General features: G+C 46.2%; 3 protein-coding genes across 5 annotated transcripts in view; 1 reads left to right on the forward strand and 2 right to left on the reverse strand.

Moving 5' to 3' along the window:
- Window positions 1-1,959: 1,959 nt before the first annotated feature.
- LOC119173454 (uncharacterized) lies at window positions 1,960-3,671 on the reverse strand. The gene is made up of 3 exons (XM_037424269.2): window positions 3,260-3,671; window positions 2,865-3,023; window positions 1,960-2,195 (listed from the first exon to the last, which is right to left on the reverse strand). Exons 1-3 carry the CDS (start codon window positions 3,371-3,373, stop codon window positions 2,016-2,018), a joined length of 453 nt encoding a protein of 150 aa, XP_037280166.2. The 5' UTR covers window positions 3,374-3,671; the 3' UTR covers window positions 1,960-2,015.
- A 2,485-nt stretch (window positions 3,672-6,156) lies between these two features.
- On the reverse strand, window positions 6,157-8,405 carry LOC142817251 (uncharacterized). 2 transcript variants are annotated; one of them, XM_075894318.1, is made up of 3 exons: window positions 7,064-8,405; window positions 6,756-6,943; window positions 6,157-6,362 (listed from the first exon to the last, which is right to left on the reverse strand). In XM_075894318.1, the coding sequence occupies exons 1-3, from the start codon at window positions 7,154-7,156 to the stop codon at window positions 6,323-6,325; spliced, it is 321 nt and encodes a 106-aa protein (XP_075750433.1). In that variant the 5' UTR covers window positions 7,157-8,405; the 3' UTR covers window positions 6,157-6,322. The 2 variants fall into 2 exon arrangements, with proteins under 2 accessions (XP_075750433.1, XP_075750432.1); XM_075894317.1 differs by having other exon boundaries at window positions 6,803-6,943; window positions 7,064-7,521.
- A 904-nt stretch (window positions 8,406-9,309) lies between these two features.
- Window positions 9,310-23,730, forward strand: part of LOC119174571 (cyclin-dependent kinase 16) — a 175,943-nt gene continuing 161,522 nt past the window's right edge. Inside the window, exons 1-2 of one of the 2 annotated variants that reach the window (XM_037425543.2) lie at window positions 9,310-9,447; window positions 14,996-15,231. In XM_037425543.2, coding sequence (XP_037281440.2) covers window positions 15,102-15,231 — 130 coding nt within the window. In that variant the 5' untranslated portion in view covers window positions 9,310-9,447; window positions 14,996-15,101. Of the gene's footprint in view, window positions 9,448-10,181; window positions 10,293-14,995; window positions 15,232-23,730 lie in introns of those variants that run through there. The other variant, XM_075895415.1, reaches the window with a different exon arrangement.

The raw sequence follows: 23,730 nt of genomic DNA on the forward strand, positions 1-23,730 counted from the left end.
CATTTGGGCGTGCGTCACAGTTCAAGGTTTTACTCTACTCTACATTAACCGCGGACTTCTTGACCGATCGCCAATATCTCATCTACTTTAACCGCAGGCTTCTTGACCGATTGCCAATCTCTCATAGTGGGTGGGAGCCAGATCTAAGCAATGGCAAGCAAACAAACGCAGTTCTGTGGCCGAGCGGTGTAGGGACGTGTAGAAACCGGAAAGTGAGAGGGGTAATGTACGAGATTTTCTTGCCTTCACGGAGTCTTCAGAGTAGTACTTCGCACTGAAGGTACGTTTTAGAACGGTTTGCAAAATCCTTTCTTGAACATTGTAAATGAGAAAAGCACTGGAGAGACGGAAGAAACGTGTGCGCTGTTCTATGATGACGCTACCTGATTGACTAACGCACTGTGCGAGAATTATGTAAAAAGAAAAAAAAAAGGCTTGATGTTGTGAAAAGTGTGCTTCACGTTGTCTTTGGTCGTTGATCTAGATGGCGCGAACAGTTTGTTACAAATAGTGTACCTCGATGCGTGCTTTAAAGCACCCTGAAGCCCTTCCGTGCAAGGCACCCCAGCAGATGCCGCGAAGAAGAGCAGGTCATGGCATAGAGCGCACTGTGCGCTACACGAGGAAGAGGAATTGCACGGGGGGTTCGTACGGTAAAACGCGATCGCTCTCTTATGTTGGGATTCCTGTATGTGCTAATGCGGGTACCAGCTGTTGTACTAGCTACCCTTCTATGTTAGTAAACTACGAAGTGCAGCGCTGCCACGTAGCAGCACCCCGTGGCAAGAAGCGCATCCAATCCAAACTGCCGCTCTTGTTCAACCACACGCATGTGTTCAGCTCGCGGCGCCCTCTCCCTGTGGAGAGAGTGGGCGCGCAGTTTTGCGGTGTCGCGTTTTCGCGCTGCAACGGATGGGTCTGGTCAGTGCTTTAGGCTATGGCCCAACAACATATGCTCTCTCATTTAACGTCAGCAGGCGTCGGCCGGTTCGTAGAGAGCGAGACCTCTGAATGAAAAAAGGACGCCTGAGAAAATACTTGGCGCTCCACTTATAAACTTCCCTTTCCGCGCACTACTACAAGTTATTAGCTCCAGATGTGAAGCCGGCCGGCAGTTATTACGAACGCTGCCTCACAAACATAGCCTCTGCATTTGGTCGCCGATTACGGATAAAGCTATATTGTTCGGCAAACGATCGATAAAGAGATTTGCTGTTTCCTGCGAAAGTGATTGTGTGTCTCATAGACTTTACGAAGACTGAGGCTTCTTAGAGTAAACCAGTAGCACAAAGAAACGCGTGGAGTAATGTCTGTCCGGAATTAATTAGCCGTCAAACGTCATAAGACGAATATATGCTTTTTCTTAGCTTTAATAAGCGTTTTATTGCGTCCATGATAATTTGTTGGAGGTTTAGTTTCCTCTTCGGGACATAATTTTTATTCTATCGTTTTTTTTTTGTAACCCCTTAGGACGTCGTCCGCGGAATGGGTCGGCGACATTGTGCGATCAACCGTCTCTGAAACACACTCGTAGCGCTCGCTGCTGATTGGCCGACCTGATAGCACTTGTGGCCTCCACTGCCCTGTATTCAGTGAAGTGCCATACAGAATTGACCAACGTACACTACCCTCCGTATAGGCATGCGTATGGGAGAGGGGGTGGAAGGGCACACCCACCCCTATGTCACCTTATAGGGGGCACGAAGTCCACCCTATACTTTGACACACGGTGTAAGAATAGTTTTCACAACCTTCGCCTTCTCCCCTCCTTATCCTGCGCACGCATATATGCTACTCTTTCTCCCCATTCAGCACTTGTGTGCTTTTGGCAGGCGGGTTGCTTTGGTTACTTATGCCATGGTAGGAGGAGGGGGGGGGGGGCAAGCGAAGATTCGGAAGTGAGGGGAGTACTGCACCCTCTCCTCGTCACTTGCACCGCCCATTATCAGGGAGAACCGATTTCTTATTGTTTCGATTACTTTATTGCACAAACATCTTTCACATCGTTTCCCCAACTAAAACAGCGTGTTCCATGTTGACTCCATCGCCGCTTTGACGGCATCCAGCATCTTGTCATTTTCTGAAATTCTTTCGAGGGCAGCGTCGATCTCCGACACGGCTTGCCAGGCCAGTTTCCTTTTTTCCTCGAGACATCCTCTTGCTGTGTTGACGCATTCCTCCACAGCCTCTGCCATCTTGTCGAAGAGGCAAAAAGAAAAAAAAGACGGGATAAATGTCAATGCGTCTGAAAAGTGTTCCAGTAACTAATAGGTGCATATGCATATCATGCGTTATACATGAATCGGGGCTGCAGGTTCTCCACTGACGCGGTGATGGTGGGGTAGGAAAGATGTGGAAGCTAAACTATACGCTCATTGACAAAATGAATCGGGTATTTTTCAAGTGGTCGAAATTTCAAAGGACATACACATTTGCGCATGCTTAATTGCACCTGTGTACATGCATGCCTAGAAAAAAAAAAGCAGCTGAAAGGTGCAGCTGCTCAATTATGTGCGGCTCGCATGGCAACTCACTCCTCGGCGAGCAGTTGTTATATTGCACGGAGATGGTTGTTAGTAATTTACAGTCGGTTGTAGTTGCAAAAAAAAAAAAAAAAATTGGTAGGTTTTCGAATAGGGGACCCAAAGCCCATTGCGGTGCTCGCTTTAAGTCACGCTCCGTCTCAAGCAGGAGCTAGAGTTTTTCGAATAGGGTCTGCTACGTTAATTTGGACACTCCATATTTGAAGCTATATATATCACTATATGCGAAGCTATGTTTTTTTTTTTTTTTGGGGGGGGGGGGGTGGGGGGGGTATTCGAAAGCTACTTAATGAATGACGCCGTTTGTGGCGCTATCCAGACCTTGGTCCCAACAGTTTCCTGTATGGTGGATATGTAGAGGTCCGCCACTTCAGACTGCTCTTTTAATTCCGTCCAAATTTGTTTGACTTCTGCACAAACAATCTGCTGGGTGTCTCTTGGCTCGTTGTTTCTGCCAGCCTCATGACGGGCGTTGGGGCCCTACATGAAAAAAAAAAAGCGATAAAGGAACATGAATGGCGTTGATGAAGGGAATGAAGTACACCACGACCAAATAAAAAATTAGCTTCCATGAAACGTTACTTCTTTTAATCTTTTATTTTGGTGTACTTCCTTCCAATCATTGTGTTTTATCCTGACCAGACGGGTTTCCGTCAAACTCTCGATTTCAAACACGAATGGAACGCTGTTCTTTAAGGCTCGTCGACTCACGGTACCTGAGCAATTGAATCCATTGTTTCAGCAGCATCGTAGGAAACTAAGGAAAGGCCCGCCTCCTGCATCTCCTCTTGCTGGGGTTCGTCGCGGCCGCTCTCAGAGTTCACACTCATTTTAGAAGCGTACGTTGGCGTTGAGTTAGCGAGTGAACTGAACAGTTGCAGTAAACTTTGCTGTCTCTCGAAACGACGAATGTATCGGAGCTGTCCTTTCCCTGCCAATGGCGCCCAAGCAACAACAAGCTGTCGTCTGGTACTTTACGCGTCGTTACGGTTGTGGGAAATTTAAAGTATGCGTTTCGCATCAGCGTCGGATAATTTCGCGCGAGCTGAAACAAATTAGGTCTTTGAGAGAAACGGTGGAACAAATAGAAGCGTTTCAAAAGTCGCGTTGCCGAAATTAAGTACGATTGACGCGTCACCTACCGGAGAAAAAAGTGAACGCGTCGTGATACATGGCTTCCGAAAAGCAAGCGCCGAATGACGATGCCAATCTGCTCCAAAGTGATACATTAACGTATTAGTGTGTTTAATGCAATAAATTAAGGTAGAAACTCCCACAAAGAAACGGCTGTTGCGCCGCATGAAAGTGACGTCATGAACTTTTCTGGTTAGGCGCTTCATTTGAATAGCCGGAGTGTTTAGCGGTACCGTAACGATAGAAGCAGTAAAAGTTACGGCCAAACGTGAAAAAAAATGTTAGGTCCAGCGTGATAACACAAAACTGGCTTGTTAATCGTTCCGAACCAAATGGCAGCTGTGGCTTAGTTGGTTAGAGCGGCGCAATATGGTGAGTGGTTCGATCCTCTTGCTGTATTTGTTACTTTTTCTTTTTTTTGTTCGCGCATGTATTGTTTTAACATTTGCGTCAGCTCATCGGCCTCTCATCAGCCTGAGTTATTGCTGGTGGTGGTCCTGTTCACAGGCCCTTTATTATTGAATGTTTCATGACTCTTGCAGAATTGGCCATATTTGTTATGATAAAGTGGTTTGCGAATCAATGCTCTTAATCAGCGAGACGCAAACGGACACGAACAAGTCAAATTCAGCTGGCTGAATTGGTTTTTCCGGCACACGCGTCAGGAATGTTGATTTCCACGCTTTATCTATGTTTTGATGACAGAAAGGCGCACTGCAACGTAAAGCATTTTTTTTTTTTTTTATGTCGCTCAGTGTATCATCCCCTGACGAGGTAACCGGCAGGCCGCTTGAAAATACTGACGTGCCACCGCAACGATCTAGGCGATCAGCACTTGATAAACGATACACCGGGGGAAGTGCCGACAGCGTTAGCCCATCTAACTACAAAGCAGCTTGTGTGTCTTGCTGAATAACACGCACATCCTGTGAAAATACGGCAGCATTTACGCAGCAACGGATGAGAACGGCCGTACGTGTTCGCACTTGACAAAACAGCCGGCAGTCCAGTAGCTTTGGCCTTCGGAGATCACAGGCTTCGTAAGAACACTACAGCGAAGTTGCATCCATTCATCGTAAAAACACTTCGCAGACTCACCGTGGTTTCACGCATGTGCGTCCAGTCAGTCACACGTGAACTGTGCAAAAGCATTTATTTGATCGTCGACCTTGCCCTTCGCGACAAGCGAAACTCGACAGCAAGGACACTTTCACCTTTGACAACACCACGCTTGGCATTGCAATCTAGAAAATGCAGTACGTCCAACAACAATAATCCGCACTTCATACTGAGAAACTTGATGGCGTACATACTCAGATGAAGCTGCGGCGGACGGCCACGCAATTTCCAAGTTTAACTGGGCATCCCAGCAATCACATGAAGCGGCGACGACACAGGGTCTCCGGTCCTCCTTCGGGGCACCCTAGGCCCAGGCCACGATTTTGCCGGAGTTTTTACACCAACACACATCGCAGGCAACTACCATCGTGCACTGTTTACTTTTCGCAGCCGCAGCGCCCATGGCGCCTCCTGTATTTAAAATACTTGTAATATCTGTTCAATTAACAAGTATAAGCTGATAGACTCGTCAAACACCTGTTTAGTGAAATATTTTTGTATGTTTAACGCATTATACATAAATAATTTATGCATTTGAATAGCTTTAGGTAATAATTTCTTAAGTGACGTCACTTTCGTGCAGCGCACGCCCCGCCGCGGTGGTCTAGTGGCTAAGGTACTCGGCTGCTGACCCGCACGTCACGGGTTCGAATCCCGGCTGCGGCGGCTGCATTTTCGATGGAGGCGGAAATGTTGTAGGTTCGTGTGCTCAGATTTGGGTGCACGTTAAAGAACCCCAGGTGGTCAAAATTTCAGGAGCCCTCCACTACGGCGTCTAATCATATGGTGGTTTTGGGACGTTAAACCCCACATATCAATCAATTCGCGGCGCAGGAGCCATTTCTCTGTGGGGCTGGCTGCTGCGCCGCGCTAAAGTAGCATATACAGTAACTCTCCTACGCCGCGCAGGAGACGCTGCTATAAATAAAAATTAAATCAGTTGCGTCTGGTGTTTATGCCAGATATATAGGGGGTGCTACCCGTCTTAAATTTTATTTTCTAGATTTGGAGCATCTTTACGACATAAAATGCCGTCCTAAAATATAAATGTTTGACACCTTATCGAGTTAATGAAAATTTATAGGAACTTCATTTACTAAGTAGACAAGTCACTATAAGTCATTGCGGTTTATTAACGTACCATGCCTAGCAATAACTAACGCGAAAACTAGATTAGGCAGCGTTAATGAAAATACTTTTTTGCCTCAAGGATCTTGACCAAGATAGCGCGTTGGAATTATACGGGTCATAGGTGCGTCTTGAGTCACAGTTTAATAAGAAAAGTGATTTATTCTCGTGTAGAAAATTCCAATTGCGCATGACGACACTGACCTCTAGAGCGCACAATAAAGAGACCAGCTTCCATTGAACTATTTATTCATGCAACTGAGTGTCTGGCAGACTGCTGTCATCGTCTTTTCGATGATCTATCTCTCGATGCTCGTCGATCTCTGCGATGCGTTGAAGAGCTCCGTTGATTTCTGACACTATCTTCGACGCCGCATTCCTCTTTTCTTCCACGTAATTTATCCCAGTCCACAAGAAGGTTTCGGCTTCTTGATCAACCTAGTGAGGAGACACGTCGTAAGAACAAATGGTCAAGTAATTAAACCTTGTTACATGCACACACATGCGTTAGCCAAAAAAGATGCCCCCCCCCCCCCCCTACTCACCCTTCTATTTTCACAAGGTTTCGTATATGTGGCATGATGCAACATACAGCTTGAATAACATACTCACAGAAATCCTTGTAGAAGCGAGTTCGCGACCGAATTGATACTTTCGCTAGTGATAGCATAGTAATATCTGGGGTTTTACGTCCCAAAACCACGATATGCTAATGAGAGACGCCGTAGCCCCTTTCGAAAATACGAGTCTAGATCTGACATGGACGCATGTGACATGGATAAGCTGCGAAAGTAGTATTTAAACGCTAGAGTATTTTTAAACCTATGTCACCTGTGTGTTGTATCTAGATTGAGTGAAACAGGCAAAATGGCTGTTACACAGCTGTCCAGCGTCTCTTGAAATTGGTTGAGGCACGCCCCATCACGCTGTATTTGCTCTTCGTACGCGTTCAACATTTCCCTCAATATTTTGGCTGGTTCAGTCATGCTTGCGTCGGTCTTCTTGGTTGGCACAGTGTCCTGAATAACGCAAGAAATAACCGAATTAGGTATTATCAAATCATAATGCTGTTTGAAGTGCTGAAAGTGATAGGTATGCATCTGCTGGGCTTGTAGAAAAACAACAGCGCTGTTACTGACCTTCTCTTGGTGCTCGACGTAGTTTGTCCTCTTCGCTTTCTTGTTTGACGGATCAGAGGTACTATTAGCGCGCTTGAGAGGAATTCTCCCCATATTCTGAGATATCCAGCAGATCACTTTGCGGAACAACGTTGCGTGATTGCCCCGAATCAGACTATTCTAGGCACTATAGCAGTGTTGTTGCACTGGATGGGGGCGGTCCTCAAGAAACGCGGCACGCGTGAGCGCCGCTAGTTGCGTCTATATATATAAGTGGTTATAACAGAAGAAAAGAAAAGAAAGGTGCCGACCCGTAACTGTCTCTCCTTACAAGGACACCTCAACAGGTCAGCACAGGAATGGGATATGGGGAATAAAAGATATAGGGAGGGAAAGATTGGAAAAGAGAGAAAAAAAGAAAAGAAAGGCGAGGGTCATTCGTTCTGCTTACGCAACGGACTCACAAGCCCCCACGCGCCATGCACAGCTGACTAGGAAGGCTCCCAAGGGCCGGAGAGGTATCGTCATCGAGAGGAGGACAGCGGTTTGATTGGCGCGTCGTACAAAGCGCGTGTAGCACTCGCCGAAGCGCGTAATCTCTGTACGGAAAACACTGTACGGAAAACCGTAGCACTCACTAATACGAGTCCAGTGGACATCGATGGGGAGGCACTAATGTTCTTTCAGTTCACAAGCGCTCAAATAGCGCAGAAGTCCTCAGGAAGGTGATGAGGGCAGCTTGCGCGCGCTTCACCAGGCATGCGTGCGCACGGGGAAAAAGAATCACATCAACAGTGCTGGTGGAGAGTCCCAGTTTGCTGTAAGCATCGAATAGTGATCTGCGCGCGTCCGAATACTCCTCACACTGGAAGATAATGTGATGGAGTGTTTCGGGCTGTGGGCAATGACGGCAGTTTGGGTCTCCACGTCCCGACTGTCTGTGAACCCGTTCCGCCGTGCGGTAGCAGCCGATGCGCAGGCGGAGAAGGAGGGCACGCTCCTCTCTCGAAAATCCTGTTTTCGGGAGTGGGCGTGGTGGCTGCCCTGCCGCAACTCGTGGGTCCGGGTGGCGAGCGGTGACAGAGCACCGTGTGCGAAGCCTTGCTACGTCGAATGTGCTCACCGCTGTAGTCACAGGGGTTCCCGGAGAGTGTGCTTCTTTGGCCAGCTCGTCGGCCACTTCGTTGCCGGATATTCCAACGTGCGCTGGTATCCATTGCAGCACAAGATCACATCCTAGGTCCTGCACTGCTTCGAGCTTTCGCGCGATGCGCGTGGCAACCGGAGGTCTGCGGGCGTCCTGCGCGAGTAGTTGGAGAGCAGCACGTGAGTCCGAGAGAACGGCAGCCGACGGAGCTCTCAGTTGAATGAGGGCGTCGGCGGCGAGGTCAAGCGCGGCGAGTTCGGCTATCGTCGACGATGCCTCGCAGGCGAGGCGGCACTGATTGTGAAGCTCAAGCGAAGGCACCACACTACGAAACAAGCGGCGTTAGAAATAGAACTGTTTTGAAGAGTCGCGCTGCCACTACAGGAACTTACACACGTGTTTGCGTGTTGCAAGCTTTACAAGATGGTGCTGCCGTCTGTCGAGAGAAGAGAAAAGCGCTTACGCTTAGTACGCAACCCCCGAGAGGGCAGCACTTTCGGGTGCTGCATAGAGTAGCATTGCACATTTCGCTACGGGGAGAGAATCAATGACAATAATAATAATAAAAAAACGTTGATTGTTGGCTGTAGTCATGATGTCTTTCACCATTTACGTTGTCCCCGTTTGAGGTTTACGTAACTTGTGCGTGGGCGCAGCGAGATATGTTTTTAGGGAGACATTTTTTCGCGTGTTTCTGTGGAGTTGGGAAGTTGAACGTTCTTCGAGTACATTTACGCGAGGTACTTCGATCTCGTATTCGTTTTTGTTCATAAAACTGCATTTCTGTAGGCTTATTTTATACTAGAAAGTGACGCTTTAATGCCTTTTTTTTTGTGCTCCTGACTCATCGCTTCAAGTCTGCCTGGAAAACACTGGCGTGACTAACGCGCGTTCAGAACCCCGGCCGAGCTCGATCGACCCAGATTGTCGAAACCCCACACGTTCTCTGACCGCACTTGTTTCGGGAGCTACAAGCTGACCGCATCACGAGTTGGTCCCGGAAATTCGCGCTAATGTCAACTACGAAGTCACCGTAACAACCATAGCGCACATCCCAAAGAAAACCGCTCAGCGTCCTAGGCAAGGTCCCAGGTCCGGAGCGGCGCGCGAGACGATCCAAGAAAAGAGCTTCAAAAAGTCGCGCTGCTGGTTTTTGTTGTGTCACGTGTCGTAGCAGGTGGTGGCTGGAAAAGCCGCCAGAGCGCAACGCACGACGGGAATCGGGTTGGAGCGAAGGCATGCGATCGGTGTGTGACAGGTGAGGCCTAGTTTTTACGCATTTTTTCGCGATTTCGCGCGTTCGCGTTTGTCCCGCCCGGTCGGAGAAAGTCGCGAGCGGCACGCACAACTCGCGCGATCAATGAACGACGCCTGTCCCGTAATCGCGAGCGATATATAGTCGCGCCCGTGTTGCGCACCTTGCGTCGTGTCCGCGGCATGACTCAACGTCAACTCGGGACCGTTTCAGTTTCTCTCGCCGAAGCTCAGGGCTCTCAAATTACTCGACGCACTTCTCGCACTGCACGTTTAGGCTAAAACTGCGGACGTGTGAACACGGACTCAAGTCAAGGCACCGCAAACATCGCGAGACACCACGGCGTTTGTTGTGTCTGGGTGTTCTCACTTGGGTCCGTGTTAACACGCCCAGTCTTCCAAATAGCTAAACTGTTTGTTGTTGTGAAAGTCTACGCTGTCGTCGATTGCCTCTTGATAGTCAACTTCTATTAGCGTACACCGTACGTCACCTGCCTCGATTGGATCCATTCCGTAGCAAAATTTTAAACTAATGCGATCACCTTCCGCTTTTGAGCAAGCTTACAGGTGCGCCGTTGTAAAAATCTGATTTCTGGCTCCTATAGTGCGCCCAACTATCTCTTTTACTCAATTGAGCTTAGAAACTTTACAACGTCGTTGCTGCTATCCTTCCTTTTCAATTTTTATCCTGGGGCGTGGTGTTTCGCAAAATTTGTTTTGATCGAGTATCGCGATGTCGACTCAGCGGTGAGAAAAAAAAAAGACATATCGAACAAAAGAGGAACAGAAAACGATTTCTTCGCGGACTTTCCGTTTGGGTGCTCATCGCTGCCTTGGCGTCGAAAACTGGTACGCATGATTTCTTTTTTTCTTTGTCAGAACACCCAAGGACGATAGCGGCTGCGTGGACTCGATTTAGTATGCTCTTCCGTCGCAATCGTCGAAGTACCGGATTTACATTGCTCCGATCGCGACGGTTTTTTTTTCTTTTATGCTGTTCCCTGCTGTGTTACTGTGGAAACGTTTATTCGGTGATGTTTTGCCAAAATGTTTGCAAACTTCCTGTGGGCTTGATATGCTGCATCTTGATTAGATACTGATGGCACTCGCCCAAAACGAACTCGTAAAAATATTCAAGAACACTTCGTAATACAGACCAGTATTTGTTGCTACAGTGCAAATAGGTGCGTGCAGCTTGTGAGCGAGAAAGGTTTCAAATGCTGTCTAAGTGGAAACAAGATTTAAAAATATATATATTACGCCTGTGAGTTTCAAGTAATAATTAAGAGGAAGAAGAAGAAAAAAGACAGGAGTGAAACGTGAGACACTAGAGATTTTCTTTTCATTCTCTCAATGTGCATACTGTATTGACAAAAAGAGACATCCATGTTGCTTTTTTTCGTCAGTGCAGAAGATAAAATGTGGTTCACACATTTCTGGGTTGTGTGAACTTGTTAGCGTCAACCTTGAGCGTCTTACTCGGTGATGTATTAAGATACATATACACGCTGTTGCGGTGCGCCTTTTTAAAAGCTAGCTGCACAACTGGCGTTAAGGTTGAAAGATGTCGAACAAAGGCGGCAACGGCATGCTAACTCTTGTGACTTACATTGGCTTCATCAATGGATTTTAAAGGTTGTTTCCTTGTAGCCTACGTAATTCTGTACTGATCGTGGAATTTTACTACTGCATTGCACCCATAAATCGCTGTGCAAAGCAGTCTATGTCAGTAAACTAAGATTGAGCCATAACTGCAACACTGTTAACCTTATTGTTGACTGCTGCTCAATCATCACAGCTGGAAACACTAACACCAGTGCATCTCTAATGCATTTATTCTGCAGTCATTTTTGGTGCTCCGTTTGTGATGAAGTTCTCAAAGTTGATTTACTTTTATTTTAACATAAGACGGCGTATACTTCTTACTTGGAAACGAAACAAATAAACAAAAAAGGCCTGTAATGGCTGTTTCCATTCAGTCCACAAAACTACGTTAGAAAGCCGCAGCTGTTGGCACCATCCGTGGCTGTTATGTCTTGCGGGAGCTCCTGAAACATTTGTATTGTGTGTCTGCAATCTAAAACCCTTTCACATGCTTCCACTCATTTTTCTGTCTAGCATAATGTGGGCTGTTTCAAATCAGGCCGCATACCTTCTCTCTTGTCTTGCAATCCATTCGAAATGATCCCAATCCTCTGCGCGTATAATCGAGTTTACGTGCTGGAGGCCTGCTGTTGCCGTTCATTGTTGAAGGCTTGCATCTGCCTGTGACGTATTATGCTACTATGCTCTACAAAGTTTGTTGAAAAGAATAGGATGGCTACACCTGGAATTGTGCTCGTTGCACACATTAAAATTCTCATCTATTTGTCAACACAACAAGCTCTGCTTCATTGGTGTTAACATAGCGAGAAAGTTGCTTAAAGCGTTTTCTCAGTCGTGCTAGTGATAATTCTATCCCTTTGGAGTCTTTGCGACATTTTTGGGGACATTAAAATTTGAAGTTCTGTGTTCTAAAGCAGACATAGAAAATTAAGAAACTGAAAACAGATGATTGCTCAGAATGAGCTTCAATAAATGAAACCGAAGCATACAGGATCAAGCTGCTTGCGGCGCTGCAATCTCTAGTGTGCGTATGGCCGTTCTGAGCGCTCAGTCTGTTCAAATTGCAGATGGGCAAAGCGGCTGAGCCGGCTCAGTTGAACGGCTGACGGTTCACCGCAAACAAGTGGGCTACAGCTGCGCACCAGTTCACAGTGGCGTAGCCAGGAAGTATCAGCGCAGTCCAACTTCATTCGCCACAACATAAATTGATTAAAAATATTGTTTAAGTGAAAAACAAACCCTTAATGTGCTTCAAGTCGAAAACTAATGACCAAGCAAACAATTATCATCATCATCGTTTAGCGACCTTGGCTAAAATTGGCAACTTTTTGGAAGCGTGCTGGTGACTTTGGCAAACATTTGACACCCCTGCTCTGTTTGTCTTGCTTCGATTTCTTTCTAGTGGCAGCAGAGGGGGTTTTTGCAGGTAGGCAGCATGCTCGAACTTACGCATTATTTTCTTTGATTTGCAGTTTAAAAAGAAAACAAAACTCTTATTAAGTAGTTTTTGAATTGCACGTTTTGAAAACTGTACATAATGTTGCTGCACAACAAGTTGCGTAGTAAAAACATTTGCTGGCCTGGTTGGTACTACATGCTTAGTTTACAGAGGCACTAATGTCAAATAACAATTTGCATCAGAGTAAAAGCTCAATGTTGATCGTCTAAAATGACAGTATTACCAACAGCAGAGCCCTACTTACCGTGAAATTAAAGTAAATGCACGAAAACACATGCGCTACAATAGGATACTCACAAAATGATCCCGATGAAGTCAAAGGTACCACATGCCATTAATCACTAGTAATTGAACTGGCTGCTCTTAAATAAAGAAGCTTCCGTGCATCAAGAGACGTAATAAAATGCTGCTTGTTCGTTTCTGTTTGATTAATGGAAAAATGAACTGCCGGACGTTGCTGTGTCGAAAGTTCAATTTTCGCCTGGTTGAACTGGACAGGTCGTGCCATCTAGCGGGGCCCCGGTGAACCAATAACGTCTGCCTTCTCAGAGTGAATGGCGAGAAATTTTTGAATTGCCGTTGTTGCTGCTGTGCCTCCCGCTACTTTCCCTCAGCCGCTATTGGTGTTGGCGGCCGCGCAGTAAAGCCGGGCAAGGTTGTGCACGGTAACAGTGATGTGAGACGTTCCGCTTTGGCGAATAATTTGAAGTGCTCTAACCTGATGCGGACCACTTAAACCTCATTTTATTTCAAAATAAGCACTTCCTTGGCACGAAAGTAACACTACAAGGTTTCTGGACTGCCATTTCAACAACCAATGGCAACGTAGTACTTGCCTTTAGTGTCCCTTGAAGAAATGCAGCAAGTTACATTTCTTCAAACATGAAAAGTGCCTTGTTATTTTGCTTAAGTGTTTTTCTACATTGCCTTGTGAACATTTGTTTCCAAGCAGCTGCACGTTTTGAGTATGATACTTCTACAGTGTGTTTATGGCAACAATGGGAATGTTTTTGTGAACATTCCTAATGAAACTTGAGGTTGTGAGCTTCACTACAGAAAAGTAGCTCCCTCCTTTTCCCCCTCTTTTTAATATGTACAGCACTTCTCGTGTAATGTTAAGACCTAACATTTTTTTAGGGAAAGCCGGGTGTGCATCAATGGCCTGCCATGCATGTCAATTCGCTGGTGGAACAGGTGTTGTTAATTGTGTCAAATAGCACCTAGAGGTGACCTTTGGACTGAGCCTGTGTAAAATACAAAAGCCCAGGAGCAGCCTTACCAGTGCGCTTAGAGCTTACTATCATTGACTGTTATAGCCATAGATGCTCTCTAGTACAGTTCTTTTTGTTCTTTTGTTGCATTTCGTTCTAGTTGAAGTTCCAGTGTTTGGTTGGAGTGTAGTATTGTTTGGGTTGTTTGTAGTGTAACTCTACATATCTAAGACAACTGTAACGAGGCTTCTCAAAGAAATTGTCTGATCAAAAAGTAGTTATGGGTAATGTTTTGTCACAGGTTTTTAGCATCGTTGTTTTTATGTTGCCACTAAACGTCTCATAATATGGATTTTTAACTGTAAGCTTAGGAGGTGAGAAAAAAAATTAAAAGAAATGAATAAGGGATGCAAGGGTCTCGCTAATGATTTTCTATCAGCAGGGACGTCTGATACAGTCCTGTACTAAAAGAGCAGATTACGAGCTTGTAACTTCAGCCACTTTTACATAACCAAAGCAGTTATGCAGGAGAAACTTTGTACGTTATAACTGAGAAGATACATGATACATCATTATTTTGAAACTGTGGTTTCGTGTTCCATTATTCTACAAGATGTTTTTAACTTGCTCGAAGTGTGGCAAATGTAGAAAAACTCGTTGCAAGTTGAAGTCCTAGAAGTAGCTTTTGCAATACCAAAGGGACTCAAGGAAGGACGTTGAATTGTAAATGACAAAACTATCCCCATAATTTTTGTTCATAATGTGGCATTGATAAGAATAAAGCCAGCCCTGGCATATTTTTCTGATGTGTCAGTTAATGCTGAAAGTGAAACGTGTATTACAGCATGTTTCTCAGTTTACTAATAGTGCTGATTGCTAAAAGAAATCTGCTTTCTTGCTTCCATTGAGGTCCACACCAACGACGTCAAATGGTTGGACCTCCAGGGGCAAATCTAAATATGTATTTATAATATATTATAACTATAGATATAACAAAATTATATATTTATATATAATTACTTTTTGTATTTATAAATATATAATGTAATGATCAATTGTGGTTGGTTACCATGCACCAAAGTTGAAGCCTAGATCTGTCACCCTCTAGTGTTTTGCCGCCATCGAAATGCAGCTTCCCACTGCTGGGATTTTAATCAAGTGCTTTCATGTCAGTGATCTGGTACCGTAACAAATGGACCGCTGTGGCAGGTCGCATCTGTAGGTTTCACACTAGTAAGTGTAGTGTTTTCTTAGCCAGTTATTGCTGCCAAACGCAGATAGCCGGCTTGTGATGGTGGGCGGTGAGAAGTGACAGCGTTGGCTTGGAGACCACGAGGAACCCTGTGCGTCTCCCGAAGTGGCTGGCCGGCGGGATGCTCTGCAATGAAAAAGCTTCGCCGCCGCCTCTCGTCAACTCTGAACCCGTCGCGCTTTCGCAGCGATGAGGGCCTCTCGGAGCTTTCGGGTCGGCTGTCCATCCAGGAGAACGGCTCCGATCCGGGAAGCCAAACCGGTAAGCAGCGATTGACGGGGATCACAGCCAATGCAAAGGGAAACCCTGCACTGTTGGGATGAGCGCACGTATTCTTAGTTGATTTTGTAGAATTTTAAGGGGTCTACAACATAGTAAAAAAATGTACGCCACCTCCCACCAAAGGGAACCATGCGGGGATGCGAAGAAGCACTGGTGTTCACTTTTGTTTCCATTTGTATGTTTCCATGTATGTTTCATTTGTGTGTAAAATTGTGTTTATGTTGTGTACCGCTTATGTTACCCCTTTGCCCATTTGTGTGTATTACCGTGGGTGTGCCACAAAGTGAACACCCAGAGCTGCTAGGAGAGTGCTACGAGCGAGCGTGCACAGCGTTATATACGAGTGCACAGCTGTGGCGGACAGATAAACGGGAGAGGAGAAACAAAGCAGAGGCAGCACTTTGTTACCTCCTCCACCCCACGTCCTCCCAGCTTCTTGCTCTCACGTGAGGAGAGGGGAGAGTTGGGGCATGCACGGTTGGGGGGGGGGAGGGCGGACGGTCGTTAAGGGACGAACGTTTCCAGGAGCAAAAGCTGCTTCGCTCCTGAAAAGGGCAAGACAAGTATTCCTAAAGTCAGCTGACCAGCAGGCCACGACATTGCATCTTGGACGTGGAAGTCACATTTTGATGGAGGCTAAAATGCTTGTGGCCAATGTGGTTAGATATAAGGGTACGTTAGAGAACCCCTGGTGGTCGAAACTTCTGAAGCCCTCCGCTACCCTTACGCTCCCTTATAATCATATCATATATATAGCAGGCTCTCGGTAAACAGGAATCTCGTAAATCGAACTCCTGCCTAAATGGAACGCATGAAATTGGTTTCATACTTGTATTCTGCACCTTTATCTCTCCCTAAATTAGTAAACCTCTGTTAAATTTAACATGTTTTCCTGGCTCCTTCTGGTTATGTTTAATGAAAGTGTATTGTATTGTTAAAGTGTGCTGAGAAAACTTTCAAACTGTATCCTTATGAATGTTCACAAGCTTTGATCTTTATAAGGGGTGTGTGAAAATCTTCAAACTATTTTTTTACTATCAGATCAAATAGTATCTTGTTCAATTATTATTTGAATCCAACAGGCACTCTTTGTAAGTATGAATTTTTTCTTGCACAGTTTACGAACTGTCCTTAAAATGACAGCTTTATCGAAAGAATCGCTACGTTTCCCAAAATCGTGTCGTATAGACTCAAAACGTGAGGGCTTAGTAGTGTAGCAGAATCACTTTGCTCGGGAGTTGGACTTTAAGAGCTATGCGCAAGTCATAAGCACTTTCTCGTGAGTTGCGTGCGTGGGGAAAATCTGCATATTTGCTCCCAGTGCTCTACGTTTGTGGTTTTAACGTCATTAACCTACAATATAAACATCATTTTTAATTATAGAATAGCCATGCAGCATTCAAAAACTACTTGAAAATATTTGTCATTGATCAACAGCGTGCCTATGAAGTTTTTTACATAATTACACATTGTTACATGCAGGAGGAGGCCACAGCGTAGTAACTGGATTGAGGCTCTCTATAAGTGGTAAACATTTAAATAAGTAGACATATTTTAAATGCAGTTTTCAAGCACCCGTAAGCCGTATTATGAGGTGCATGCAAAACTTGGCTGCATGGTTGAACTGCCAGCTGTGTAGTGCATGTTTGAATTGCACTGCGTATGTCAAATCTGAAGACTTGGTAGGATGATAAACTGGGCTTCAGATGGACAGTTTGCCTGAAGAACTCGAAGAAGCACATCCCCATACTACTGTTTATTCCAGTTAGAAGGCGAACACTGTGATGCTACGCAGCCTCCATCAGCGTGCTTTGTTTCAATTTTTTGCAATTTTTTGCACAAGCCATATACAGTCTTCCTCAAAATTTGTTGTTTTGCTGCAGGCTTTTGTAATCTCTTATGACAAGTGGGCAGTATCTTTACACTAGTCCTGTAAATAGTTATGCTTCAGTGCAGTTATCTTAGTCCCCCCGCAGGGGCGTCTGCGCAGGTAGGCGTTTGGTGCGTAGCGACACCACGGACCCGAGCTAATGGGGGAGTTTCGACTCCCTCCTACGCCTAGTCGTGCGTGGCTTTGCCGTGTCCGGGGAATACTGGGGGTTGAGCGGACGCCGGGTGATTGGACCTTTAAGGCCCCCCCTGCAGAGGCAACTCACCCCTTTGGCCCAGGCTTCACGTAGACGGTACCCCTTGACTGACCCACCCAGGGGAAATCGGCGGTCGCCTTTTCCTATCTCTCTCCCCTACATCTTCGTCTTTATCTCTCACATTTAGTCTGTCCTGTCTACTTATCTCTTCTGTTTAATTTCAATTTTCATGGCGGCAAGGGTTAACCTTGTGCAAATGGCCTACCTTGGTCTAGGCGCATTGGGTTATGGCAGTGTTGTACGGCTGACGTCTGCAAGCTTTCAGCACCTGCAAACTTGCAGCGTCCCCTTGTTAGGCTCCGTGGTGGGTGGCCGCCAACGTTGCTGAACAAAAATAAGACCGGCATGCATGGAGCATTCCCCCTACTGTCTGATCGTACCGGCCTAAAGCGGGTACGCACCGATGAGATGAATTTCTTCAACCTGTCAATAGAAACATTTCCCCACTTCCACGTCATTCACTGTGAAAAAACCGGAAAGCAAGCCAGGATCGTATCTCCTTTTGTAGTTTCCAGCTGTCTTACTGAAACTCTCGGGGCTGGATACAATGTAACCAAAATGGCTAGTGGAGACCTTCTCCTCGAAATTCGGGACAAAGCACAATTTGTAAAGCTAGACAGCCTCTCAACGTTTGGTGACGTACCGATCATTGTAACACCACACAGATCTATGAACATCACTCGCGGAGTGGTATCTGATGCAGACTTACTTGACTGGACCGAAACTGAACATTTGGAGGGGTGGAAGAGCCAAAATGTCACTAATGTACAGAGAATTATCATCAGGAGAGATAATAAGAAAACACCGACGAAACATTTAATACTCACATTTGCATCCAGTAAACTACCAGAATCTATTCAAACAGGGTACACGAAGACATCTATTAGGCCGTACATACCAAACCCTTGTTGTTGCTTCCAACGCCAGAAATATGGCCATGGCTCTAATACCTGTCATGGTCACCAGACTTGTGCACAATGTGGAGTCCTAGGCCACGTGTCTGAGAACTGCAAACAACCGCCACACTGTGTAAACTGCGAAGGAAACCATGCCGCATATTCACGCTCCTGCACTTACTGGAAAAAAGAAAAAGAAATAATTACATTGAAGGTGAAGGAGAACATTTCATTTAAGAAAGCACGGCGAAGAGTAGCACCATTCTATTGACCTACCGTAATTACTCTAATCTAATGCGCACCTTCTTTTCAGTTAAGCGAGTTCATAAATCGCATGTGCGTTAAAATCGAGTGCGGAAAAAAAATGAATACGGTCATTCTATAGCCATCGGCATTTCCAAAACGGCCGCCCCCTACGTGCTTCGGCATGGCGCGTCGGCCATTTCTGCCTATGTGTTTCCCATGTGCGGCAATGCGTACGTGTGCTGAGGAGTTCGTCATCTTGTTGTCATTAGCATCGACGGCATGGAAGGGCCGACTCCAGAAACTTGACGAGTGCACCACGATGCCGCTTTTAAAAGAAAAGTCATCGCATGTGCCGAAACAGACGGAAATCGGGCCGCATCGCGGTCGTTCGGAGTTTCTGAAACGTGCGTGTGGGACTGGCTGAAACAAACGCAGAAGATTGTCACAGATTCATGCAAAGGCTTCAGTGGACCACAGCAGGGTCAGTTTCCGCAAATTGAAGAGCTGCTCGCCGAGTATGTGCCTAAGCAGCGAGCGGCACAGCGGCCCGGGACGACAGAACTGCTCTAAGTGAGGGCTATGCAGTTAGCTTTAGGAAAAGGGCTAACGCGGAGCCAGTTCAAAGCGAGCAGGTGCTGGCTGACTAACTTTATAAAGAGGAAAGGCTTTTCCCTCCGAAAGCGAACGGGCATGCGCCAAAACTTGCCGGAGGAGTACGAAGAAAAGCTTCACAGTTTTCAGAGGTTCGTCCTAAACTTGCGGCACAACAACGGCTACCTGCTTGGGCAAATCGGGAATGCCGATCAGACGCCTCTTTACTTCGACATGCCTGGCACCACAACCGTCGAGAAGAAGGGGGCGAAGCAAGTTCACATGCTGACATCAGGCCACGGTAAAACAAGAGTCACGGCAATGTTCCGTTGCACGTCAGATGGGCACAAGCTTCCCCCGTACCTCATATTTAAACGGAAAACGCTCCCGAAAAGAGTCGTTTTCCTGAGTAGTGTGATCGTGCGGGCCAACGAGAAAAATGGGTGCGCATTGCAATCGATGTCTTACTTTTTTTTTTCGTTGTGAAAACCGAGTGCGCGTTACAATCGAGGACGCGGTACAATCGAGTAAATACGGTACATACGCTGATGCGGCGCATCAGGGGACACCGCCGCACCAGCCCTTGCCACTCCTTCGGCCCGCGCATACCAAGCCGGCAGTTGTGGCATCTGCCCCCAAGGCGGCTGTAGTCCAGGCTACACCGCCTACTCCCAAACAGAGATCGGAGACTCCAGAGTCCTCAGGTCTCAAGGCCTCACCAGACCAGGCGAGGCCTAAAATTCGAACTAACAGCCCGCACGTGCGGGCAGCCAGTGCCTCCGAGGAGGCAATGGATACGTCGGTACCCTTGGTGCCGAAAGAGTGGCGTGGCTCCTTAGAGCGCGCCAAGATAACAGAAAAGAAGATAACAGGGCCTGGTGACGGCCCTGTTACGTGAACTTAAACTCCCCATCTAAACAGCCACTCGCTTTTCGTACACAGAGCACTATTTTACATTCATTATAAACACTCAAATTATACAATGGAACGTCAGGGGCCTTCTCAGAAACTTTGACGACATCCAAGAACTTTTACACGAACACTCACCAAAAGTGCTGTGTGTACAAGAAACACACCTTAATTCAAAACACACAAATTTCCTCGTAAATACGTTATTTTCCGAAAGGACCGCGATGATGCCATGACATCATCCGGAGGTGTTGCCATCATAGTGAATCAAGGAATTGCATGCACACACTTACAACTCCAAACATCCCTTGAGGCAGTGGCTGTTCAAGCGGTTATTTTTGATAAACTGATCACAATCTGCACTATTTACATTCCTCCTAGCTATCAGCTGCAAAAACGTGATTTACACTCTTTGATTGATGAACTTCCGGAGCCTTATGTTCCCCTTGTAGACTTTAATGCGCATAGCAGGCTATGGGGTGACTCTTGGTGCGACGCACGAGGTCGACTGATTGGGCAGTTCCTTCTCTCGTTGAGCGCGTGTCTCCTAAATCGAAAAGAACCAACCTATTATAATCTCGCTGAAAACACCTACTCCTCCATAGACCAAAGCATAGTATCTTCATCTCTTGTGCCTCTACTCCAGTAGAAAGTCGTCAGTAATCGGTACGGAAGTGACCACTTCCCCGTAATTTTGAGCTCAACTACAGCAACTGAGTGTCCACCACGTGTTCCCAAATGGCTCATAAACAGAGCCGACTGGGAACAGTTTTATACCATTGTTCGTCTAGGTTGGAGTGACATATGTACTTTGAACATTGATGTTGCTGTCAACTACTTCACAGCGTTTTTGATTGATGCTGCAACAAAATGCATCCCACAAACAAATGTACACCCTGGAAAACGGCGTGTGCCATGGTGGAACTCTGAATGCCGAAACACGCGCAAACAGCAAAACAGAGCATGGAGGTTGCTTCGGAACTCACCGACAGCCGGAAATCTTGACACGTTCAAGAAAATAAAGTCTCAAGGCAGGAGAATGTGTGGGCAGGCCAGAAGAGAAAGGTGGCAGAAGTTTTTGTCAGGGATCAATTCATACACACAGGAGGCTAAATTCTGGAACATGGTAGGTAGGATAGCAGGAAAACAAGTACACACACTGCCACTCGTAAACACTCAGGGTGATACCTTGGAGGATCAGGAACTCTTCCTCGGTGCACACTTCGAACAGGTGTCCAGCTCGTCCCACTATACTGACACTTTCCAAATATACAGAACAAGAATAGAAAAGCAGAAACTCGAACAGAAATGCACTAGATACGAGGCATATAACCAAGCTTTCAGTCTAGCTGAGCTCCAAACATCTCTAAACTCCTGCAGTACTTCTGCCCCAGGCTCTGACTGTGTGGTGTATGAAATGTTAAAAAACCTACCAATCGAAACACGAAAAACCTTACTTTGTTTGTACAATGCTATCTGGTTTTCTGGCACTATCCCTACCACCTGGAAAGAGGCTATTGTTATTCCCACTTTGAAAGAGGGCAAGGACCCTTCTTTAGCTTCGAGTTATAGGCCTATTGCACTTACAAGCTGCTTGTGCAAATCTTCGAAAAACTGATAAACTGCCGACTTGTACATTTCCTTGAAACAAACAATTTGCTCGACCCATTTCAGTGCGGGTTTCGAGAGAGTAGATCCACCACAGACCACCTTGTTCGTATCGAGGCACAGATCAGAAACGCCTTCGTCCATAAACAATATTTTCTCTCGGTGTTCCTTGATATCGAAAAGTCTTATGATACAACATGGGGCTTTGGAATTCTAAGAGACCTGTCCCACCTTGGCGTGCGCGGAAGAATGTTTCACATAATCGAAAGTTACCTGTCAAACCGGACATTCCGTGTCCGAGTGGGCAGCGTTTTTTCCCAAACATTTGTCCAGAAAACAGGCGTGCCGCAAGGTGGTGTACTTAGCTGCACACTTTTTCTCATCAAAATGAATTCCTTGCGCTTGTCCATCCCTCGCAATATATTTTATTGTACATATGTCGATGACGTCCAGCTTGGCTTTAGATCTTGCAATCTGGCAATGTGTGAGCGGCAGGTTCAGTTAGGTTTAAACAAGGTCTCCAAATGGGCCGAGGAAAACGGATTCCGACTGAACCCACAAAAAAGCACATGTGTCTTGTGCTCCTGAAAGAGAGGTATGCACTCAGAACCCGACATTGAACTGAACGGTCAACGTTTGTTTGTTAATGCGGAGCATAAATGCTTAGGCTTAATCTTGGACAACAAGTTGTGACCTTACCGCACATCAAGTATTCAAAAACAAAATGTTTAAAAGCCATGAATGTTTTAAAAGTGTTGTCACGTACTACGTGGGGTAGTAACAGGCAATGTCTCATGAATCTGTATAGAAGCCTTATTCGCACCCGCTTAGATTATGAAACAGTTGTTTATCAGTCTGCGACTCAAAGTGCTTTGAAGATGCTGGACCCCTTGCACCATTTGGGCATCCGCCGTTCTACGGGTGCTTTTCGCACCAGCTCGTAGAAAGCCTTTACGTTGAGTCAAATGATTGGTCGCTTCATCTGCAGAGAACTTACATATCCTTTGTATATTTCCTTAAGGTGACAAGAAGCACCCCTCATACTCTACTATTAATGATTTGTCGAGCTCCATTCTGTTTCAAAACAGGCCTTCAATGAGGCAGCCCTTCTCAGTTCGCCTGAGGGGTCTATCTGAGGAAACTGGAGTGTCACTTGAAGACAGTTTTATGGCTCCTGTAGCATGCCCGCCACCGTGGCAGTGGCAGACTATAGACTGCGATGTGTCTTTTCTACAAGTTACAAAACATGCGCCTATTGCCCATATCCGAACATACCGTAATTACTCGAATCTAACGCGCACCTTGTTTCTGGTTAAGCGAGTTCATAAATCGCATGCACATTAGAATCGAGTACGAAAAAAAATGAATACGGTCATTCTATTGCGATCGGCATTTTTAAAATGGTCGCCCTCTACGCGCGTTGGCCATTTCTGCCTATGTGTTTACCATGTGCGGCAATTCGTACGTGTGCTGAGGAGTTCGTCATCTTGTTGTTCATTAGCATCGACGGCATGGAAGGGCCGTCTCCAGAAACTCGACGAGTGCACCACGATGCCGCTTTTAAAAGAAAAGTCATCGCATGTGCCGAAACAGACGGAAATCGGGCCGCATCGCGGTCGTTCGGAGTTCCCGAAACGTGCGTGTGGGACTAGCTGAAACAAACACAGAAGATTGTCAAAGATTCATGCAAAGGCTTCAGTGGACCACAGCAGGGTATGTTTCCGCAAATTGAAGAGCTGCTCGCGGAGTATGTGCTTGAGCAGCGAGTGGCACAGCGGCCCGTGACGACAGAACTGCTCTAACTGCGGGCTATGCAGTTAGCTTTAGAAAAAGGGCTAACGCTGAGCCAGTTCAAAGCGAGCAGGTGCTGGCTGACTAACTTTATGAAGAGGAAAGGCTTTTCCCTCCGAAAGTGAACGGGCATATGCGAAAAGTTCTGCGGAGAAGTACGATGAAAAGCTTCACAGTTTTCACAGGTTCTTCCTAAACTTTCGGCACAACAACGGCTACCTGCTTGGGCAAATCGGGAATGCCAATCAGGCGCCTCTTTACTTCGATATGCCTGGCACCGCAACCGTCGA

Source organism: Rhipicephalus microplus, chromosome 5, assembly GCF_043290135.1.
Source record: "Rhipicephalus microplus isolate Deutch F79 chromosome 5, USDA_Rmic, whole genome shotgun sequence".
Classification (NCBI taxonomy): Eukaryota; Metazoa; Arthropoda; class Arachnida; order Ixodida; family Ixodidae; genus Rhipicephalus; species Rhipicephalus microplus.

Bases quoted from the DNA above. Each gene is read 5' to 3' on its own strand.
- LOC119173454 (XM_037424269.2), bottom strand. From the start codon at position 3,373: ATGAGTGTGAACTCTGAGAGCGGCCGCGACGAACCCCAGCAAGAGGAG. The intron at 3,024-3,259 runs GTACCGTGAGTC...TTTTTCATGTAG, and splicing joins CAATGGATTCAATTGCTCAG to GGCCCCAACGCCCGTCATGA. The intron at 2,196-2,864 runs GTCTGGATAGCG...CTCTTCGACAAG, and splicing joins AGGAAACTGTTGGGACCAAG to ATGGCAGAGGCTGTGGAGGA.
- LOC142817251 (XM_075894317.1), bottom strand. From the start codon at position 7,156: ATGGGGAGAATTCCTCTCAAGCGCGCTAATAGTACCTCTGATCCGTCA. The intron at 6,944-7,063 runs GTCAGTAACAGC...TGCGTTATTCAG, and splicing joins ACGTCGAGCACCAAGAGAAG to GACACTGTGCCAACCAAGAA. The intron at 6,363-6,802 runs GTAACAGCCATT...TCTCCTCACTAG, and splicing joins AAGAGACGCTGGACAGCTGT to GTTGATCAAGAAGCCGAAAC.